Source organism: Odontomachus brunneus, unplaced genomic scaffold (genome assembly GCF_010583005.1).
Source record: "Odontomachus brunneus isolate Ranch 3 - 2012 unplaced genomic scaffold, Obru_v1 Obru_scaffold_043, whole genome shotgun sequence".
Taxonomy (NCBI): Eukaryota; Metazoa; Arthropoda; class Insecta; order Hymenoptera; family Formicidae; genus Odontomachus; species Odontomachus brunneus.
The window spans coordinates 1,209,687-1,217,893 of record NW_022639493.1 but is presented as its reverse complement, the minus strand read 5'-3'; the positions used below and the strand labels follow the sequence as shown (position 1 = coordinate 1,217,893).

Here is an 8,207-nt window from a genome sequence, read left to right as displayed (position 1 = left end):
TAAATATAAATATATATATACATATATATATATATATATATATATATATATATATATATATATATATATACATATATTATTCTGACATTAAATCGATAATCTCTTATGACGGGAAATAGCAAAATATTACTAGAGCTAAACTGAAAGATAATATTCAATACTGCATACATTTATTCCTTCAGACGTAATATTATTATCTATCTCACGATCTTGGAATCTTCATTTATCTTGACGTGTTATTCATTTATGTCGCAATATGTCTGCACATATGTATGTGATTAATAACTGTGCAATATTTATGTGCGCTCGGGCAATATTTATATGATTAACATACGTTTACAATAGAGACAATTTGTCGTGTCTTGGGCTGCCAAGATCAATATATAAAAACCATTTTTGCCCGAGAACAATCGTATTTTTGACAGCTCTCAATTGTATCGCGAAGGGAATTTTTATGTCGAGTTGTAATGCTCCCGTAATAGCTGAAGTTGACGTTCGATTATACAAAGCGGGAATACGTCATCTGTGTTATATTTATACTGTCACTTGCACTTCCTCTGAGTAGACACGACGATTCACTGCATGTAGTATTCTCCTTAGTTTCGGGTATTACGCCTGATTTACAAGTAGATAGACGTGGAAGTACCGTAGAGATATATCCGCCTACCTGTGTAACGCCACGTTCTAATCACAACGGTTTAGATAAGACGTCTCGCGAGCCCGGCGACGCTCAAAGCGGCGGTCGCGTTGCTCGCGAAAATAAAAGCTCCGGCTCCGTATAATGTCGCAATACTTAAACGTCACCCCCGCGACATGAGGCGAAGCGTTGCGTGCCTCACGACGACGACGACGACGACGACGACGCTACATGACGTGACGGTCGCGCTACTTTTTTCCTTTCGACATTGCGATACACTAATGCCAAGCATTAAAGCGAGCAATCGACTGAGGAAGCTTGGGATCGATTGTAATCGTTTCCTTCCACGAGATGGAAAATAATATATGAAGCAATGAAGAAAATTATAAGGAAGGAACTCTCTGTGATCTTCATATAAAGTAAGCGAACGTGTCGTTAATGGAATTGCGCGTTTTATTACGACTGACGAAAACAAAAATCTATCTTTATATAAAAATCAAAATGTTGCAAGTTTTGCTACTCGTACGAATGACACTTTCTTAGTTTCTTTTTTTAAGGACATATTGCCCATATAGTCCCTGCAAAAAGTCATTGAAAATTAAAAATATAGTAATATTTATATTTTTTATATAAAAAATATGGTATACCTAGTTGAATAATAACACATTTTTACTTTAACATCATATTTTTATAGTTTTTTTACTTTATATTACTACTCTAACATTTATCTCTGAACCAGAATAACACTGCGTACATTACTTTAAATACTTAAAGTACATGTATATGAAATTGAGATTTTTGTAATTATTTTTTAATTATTTTTTTTTACCAAAAAATAACAATATATTTCTATATAAAATCTTAATCATATATTTCTATATAATAGCATAGTTTAAAATATTTCCAAGTGGCAGGATGACGTCAAATGACATGATATATAAGTATTATTAACGTTAGAGATTAATGGCTCTGCTTAAAAAATATGTGATAGAATTACATAAGCAAAATCTATGTAACTGAATCGTGTTTTTGGTAAAAAAAAAGGATAAAATTACGTAGAAAAACATGTATATTCAGATAAATATTTAATCTCTAAAAGCAAGCTACGTTGTAAGCAAAGTTATATAAAACGAAAGAAATTAATAACTTTGTTACATGAGCTGAAATGTGAGAAATAGGAATTTCCAATAGAAATGATAAATTCAGATAAAGTCACATAGTATTTCAATAAAATTGAATTTCATCGGAATGAATATATTTTTATCAACCCTTATCTTTCTGATTTTTTAAGCAGGGGTGTTATTAGAATGTCATTTGATATCATGTTTGTTGAGCTTATACTTCAAAATAGAATAACATTTGATCTGGACTTTGAATCAACGACAAATTGTTTGTAATCACTTTTAGGTGCAATATAAATTAATATCTAATTTTTCTAAAATTTTGAATTATTTTTTAGATATGGGCAATACACTTTAAATCGCAAAAAATGTCTCACTCTCGTCTCTATTGAAGGTGACACCGTCAGATTGATCTACGTGTTATTTTTGATAATTCGTCGAAACAAGACTCGGAAAACTTAAATAGTGCCATCAATTCCGAAATTCCGCGGAACGCGCGCACGATGTTCGACCCAAGATTTCGATATCCTCGTGAGAACCGTATTTCCGTTAAAGCCGCCGCGCTATGTGGGATACGTCGGTCCTCTTTAAGCGCCGCCATCGCGATTTGTATTGTTACAACAGAAAGCTGGCTCGCCGTTCGCCGATGTAATTTATTATTCTGTATCTTCTGATCAGGGCCTGGCTGCGGGGCGCTATCGTGCTGGTGTTTCTACTAGGTCTGACCTGGACATTCGGGCTCCTCTACTTGAACCAGGAGTCCGTCGTGATGGCGTACATCTTCACCGTATTGAATAGTCTCCAGGGGCTGTTTATCTTTGTGTTCCATTGCGTACAGAACGAGAAGGTAAGGGAATACGTTGGGGCGCAGAAGTCCGCCTTGATTTAGATCGCGCCGGCTACAACGCCGGATATGTTTCCCGGAGAGAGAAATACAGACAACAAAATTCGGTCGTTCGAAAAGATATGTGCTACGGTTTTTACCAACATAAGAATGATCTCGCGACATTCTCTGCGTGAAACACGGTTTGATTTCGCGTCGACACACAGTTTCTCCGCGAGGCTTGATATCTCTCCTTTACCCTTCTAAGACTTCTTTTCGAGGTAACTCGCGAACGTAGAATGCGTATGTCTTACCTGTGTTTTGTTGCCTCGGAAGTTTGTGCGTCGATTTTCTTACAGTGAGATATGCGAGTTGTAATGAGTCTTTATACGCCGTTTCCGTTTTTATGTATGAATTCTTCATGTAAATCTTCCCGAGGTTCCCAGAAATTTTCTAGCGCATAAGTTTATAACGCATTATATTGTCGATTGTTGTATGCAATCGATGCTAATTAATATCATCATCGAGACGATAGTCATGTTAACGATAACGTCGTATTGTTTCGCTCACGAATATAAGTGCAGAACATGGAGATGGGAAAAAAATGATCTGTTTAATAAAGTGCTGTGGCAATACAAATAATTGGCGTTTATTTCGCGCGCTTTCGCCACCCGTAGTTCGCTTGTTATGGTTTTTGACTTTGAGAGAGTTTGACTTTGTTTCTTTTTTATTGCCACCGTGAGAAGCACCGCAGTTATTCTCATTTCTCGTTAAAATCGGCACCAGATTTGCTCTCCAATCATGGATCGCACTATATTCTCACGAATCGCTGCAGACGGCCTTCTCAATTTTGCCTGAAGGCGTACATTACGAGCTACAATGTAACAATCGAGGGAGTGAAGTAAGCATGTGTAGTACATTTTCTTCAAATATAATAATGATTTTATTAAATTAAATTTCGTATAAAGTATCTCTGCGAAATACTGAAATGAAAAGCTAATTTTTATGGATGGAGGGAATTTTATAGTGAAATATATTATAGAATTTCGTAACCGAGAAACTATCTCTCTCCTCTCATTTTATATGTAATGCTATTTACATTTTAGAAGCTGAAATATATGATTTAAAAAATTACGACGTTTCTAACAAAACATAGTAAAATTCCAGCAAAATTTATTTGTTCTATGTTTCTTAGCAAGATAGACTTTATCGACAGTCTATTTCTACATTACAGGAAATATAATAAAATTGAAAAGAACTTATTTGAGCAAAACTATAACATTCTCTCCGTATGGGAGGTCTTGGTAACAGCTTGGCATTCTGTATTTGAGCAAAATCAGTTCATACGAATGCCAAAGTCTATAAAGAAGAAATGTAGAAAGATTTCTCACATCTATTTTTCATTTCCTCGACGGCTGTTCTCGTTACGAGGCCGTCTGCAATCTCCGCGAATTCAGACCGGGAACGATGCGCCCGTCGCATCTCGCACGCTATCTCGCACGGACCTTAGTTCTTTCACGCACCGTTAAACTCGTTTCGTTGGGTCGGGTGGGCCTCTGTTTCGCTCTTGCAGGTGAGGAAGGAGTACCGGAAGTTCGTCCGCCGCCATTCCTGGCTGCCGAAGTGCCTGAGGTGCTCGAAGACGGTGACGGGCGGCTCGGCCGGCTCCACCGGCGGCAGCGGCGGCGCCGGCGGCGCCAACGGCGGCAAGGACTTCGCCTCGCACAACACCTCGTCGAATCCGTCGGCCCCGACGACCGACAGCTCCGGATTGTCGCCTCACGCGGCCAGCAACGCCAACCATGTGGGTACCAACGCCGGCGCCACGTCACCGCCGAACAATCACAACAACCTGACCGCCACCTGTAACAATACGAATCTTTCGATAAACGTGAACCTGAACAATTTGTCGCTGAGGTCGCCGGTCGGGGCACACCAGATGCACATGATGGCACCTAGCAACCACAATAGGCATCCCGCTCAGCAAGGTATCCAAACGCCGCTTATACACCAAACCGAGATACGCGGATAACGAAGCGAAGCGGAGACAGGGAGCTGTTCGCTCCGCGGTAACAGTGACCGATATTCCAGAAGTTGGGGGATTTATTGTGTTTTATAGCTTAACGTTCTCGCAGTCATCCTTGCATATATTGCGTGGATTTCTTTTTATCTTCTAAGCTCGGTGCTACGGATTGCGGTGGACGCTAACACTAAAATGCCCAATAAAGTTGGGATTTTTTTTTATTGTCGTCATTTTTATTTCTCTCGTGATTTAAAAAAAAGAAATATATATCGTCACTTTCAATTATTTTCAAAGTAGAACACGTTGAAAAGAAAACGGAAGAAATCGATAATATTGATGAATTATTTTATGATTTACTTTTAATGCCCAAGGAGAGTCATTTTGATTCTTTATTTGAATATCAGTGGTATAAGGACAGTGTACAAACAACATTTTTGTAATCTTGGATCATACACAATTATAACAGAAATTACTATATATTTATTTAAGAATATTATGTATGTTTGACTTTTTAATACAAAATTGTTTAAATTATTTAAATGTTTTTTTATATTGTGTACCACATGAATCGTCAGACTTATTATTTTTATGGTAATTTGTACTGCAATTTCAGCATAGTCCAGTTTTAAAATATTGTAAAAAAAATATAATTTAACATGACTTTTACTACGATATTTTTTCCATATACTAATTATAGAAAGCAAGTGAATAATAATAATGATGTACCTTTCTCTAGGAAATTATCAATTTGAAAAAAATATGAAAATTGTGGTAATTTGTTTACAATATACAAAATAGCTATATTTTGCAATTATATTCTTAGTATGTTTAAGAGTTATTATTTATACGAGTAATAAAGAATCAGAGTTTTGAAATATATTAGGAATCGCAGGAGTCAAAATGATTCTTTTGGGCACGCAAAAGAGGTTGTCGTTCCTGGACGTTCTAATGTTAATCGAATTAAAGTTTATTCTTGTAATTTGTAAATATGTATAACAAAACAGCGTGAAGTAATATATGTAAGTAAGATGATTGAGAGAATGTGGCATTGTTTTAGAAAGGATTAGAATTTTTTTATGTAAGAGAGGCTATTAGAGGAGAGGAAATCCAATTAAATCTGATTTAGAACTAAAAAATCAGTTAAATTTTAGTTGGACTCGGTATTTGCAAAAATCCGATACACTTCAACTGTCATGGGAATATTGGTTACTGCATCTTTCCGCGGAGCAGCCGCGAAATTGAAGTAGGAGTCAACAAGGGGAACGTGCGTCTTCCTCCCCCCCTCTCACTTTTTATTTCATAATACAGCAATGACGGTGCAATACTTGGTTATCGCGAGGAGTGTAATCAATCACACTTTCCAACATTGTACAGATAACGTCAGACAAGTATATGTATAACAAAGAATACGATCCATTAGACGCTACAAATACTTTGAAGCACCGTATGAACCAATTCATGGCTTTTCTTTAAGCGCTTCAAAGCGTTTTTGCAGCGTCTAATAGATCGCATCTAAAATCGCGTATATTCTTGAGGAATCAGACTGATTCCCGAGTATCGAGAAATTGTATTTCTTTCTTTTTCTCTTTCTGTCTCTCTATTTCTCCCCCTTTTTGACCTCCTCTGTACATTCTTTTTTCGCTCTGCAAGTAACACAAGTATGATCCGTCTGTTATTAATTATTGCTCACTTTTTGCCTGCCGCTCAGATTTCAAGCCTGCCTTCCCTCAAGCTTGTTTACGGCACGACCGAAAGGTCGCCATGATTAGTTACCGTTTTTCCACGCAATTCGTAGTTTCTGTCTATCTTTCTCGATTTTCTCAGCGCATATAAATAGATGGTGGTTCGTGTTTCAGTTACAATTTTAACGTAAAACGTAGCCGTTCGGTTCACAATGTCATGCTTATAGCGAATCCAATTTAACTCGATACAACAGAAAAAACACGTCCTCTTTTCTTTAACATTTTATACTCAATTTTTTGCAGGATCGCGATACAAACGAGTTCTGCTATAATTGAAGGTTTTATTACCTTTGCATATAAAAATTAACGTACATTCAAGGATTTTTATTTCATAAAAACGATGTACAACAATGTAAAGTGATACAATAACATGTACAATGCTCTGATAAATACCAATATTTTTTTTCGAAAATTCTCCAAAACATAGGCAGAATCGATAGTGAGTTATTATGGCCGTATAGAAAAATTTTATTCTTTGAAAAAAACAGCTCTGAAGCTTGTATTAAGTGTTAAGCGCACACCTGACTTTAACATTCGAAACCGACATGTTCTCAAAAGCTTTTTTTGTGTTATCAGCAAGTCACTTCAAAAACTGATTCACAGTACGACGGGTTAAAAGGCATTTAACGAACCGTTCGGCTCTTTCGACCCTGTAGTGCTCAGAGAGTCGTAGAGAATTGGCCGACAAAAATAAAGTGAGGAGAAGAGAGAGAAAGAGAGAGAGAGAAACTAGCGGAACAAAAAATGTATTTGAAAGAGAGATTGTTGAACGTGCTCATGTACGCTATTGTAGAACAGACTGTGGAGAAACGCTAGCCCGAGGAAAATATTAATATTAAAAATTCCCAAAAATATAAGAGTTATATAACGTATGAATATGAGTTCTTTTTCCTAAAAATGAATTTCGATTTTCAGTATTGATCGTTGCAGCTCCCGCGCTGAGACTTAATCTCAAATTAAAATTCTCTCGTAAAATTTGATAGAGATATTCTATTCAATTCAAGCCCTGTATACTTTTTTCACTCTTTAATTCCGCGTATACTTACAACCAGGTTTTTCCAGGCCTTTTCCAGCTAAAAAGTCAATTTGAGATGTGCGAAATGAAATTTCCGAGTTTGTAATATAAACTTTTTATTTAAGATTACACAAAACGGGAAATTTTCCGTCAAACTAACGTTTCTCCACGACTCACTCTGTATACTATAAAAGAGCACATATCTAAGAAATAAAAAATATTTATGTAATGGGTACTAATAACGTATTTATTTATACTAAAATAAAATATTTTGCGTATAAGAAAATATACGTTTTCTTAAAACCTTAGCTTTTCATGAAATTGTTTATTCTACTTAAATAAAAGAATTTAGACTTGAGTAAATATACTGTTAGTACCCATTGAATAAATATTTTTATTTTTCAGATATTTTTTCTCTCAGTATACGGCTGTAAGAATTTTAATAGAACGAAATTCTCTAACTGGATCGTCGATTAATATCAAACGTATCGTTTTACGCTTGTTAAAGAGGTAACGAGAATCGATGCTTCTTCTTTCTGATCTCAATTTAATTCGAGCGCCTCGTTAATACGACCTGGTTGTACTTCCAATTAAGGCTGTCTCTCTCGACATCGTTCAGTATTCCTTATCTGAAATATCAAGTAACGGATAACTGCAATCTTTTGAGAATCTCGAACAGAAGCACCGAATAATTTTGAGTGTAACAAACCGGGTAAATTAAAATGTCGTACTCGATAAATCAATTAATTTCAAACGGTTCAAGAGTCTCTTTCGCGTTCTTTCTCTCTCTCTTCTTACCTTTTTTTCTTTTCTTTCTCTCTCTCACTCTCTTTCTTAAGAGATGAA

General features: G+C 36.2%; 1 protein-coding gene across 9 annotated transcripts in view; it reads left to right on the top strand.

Annotated features, from left to right (window-relative positions):
* The window catches only part of LOC116844600 (latrophilin Cirl-like), a 682,731-nt gene that overhangs the window by 661,349 nt on the left and 13,175 nt on the right, over positions 1-8,207 (top strand). For all 9 annotated transcript variants that reach the window (XM_032816364.1, XM_032816366.1, XM_032816365.1 and 6 more), the window contains 2 exons: positions 2,437-2,605; positions 4,155-4,385. In XM_032816364.1, the coding sequence (XP_032672255.1) occupies positions 2,437-2,605; positions 4,155-4,385 (400 nt within the window). The remainder of the gene's footprint in view (positions 1-2,436; positions 2,606-4,154; positions 4,386-8,207) is intronic.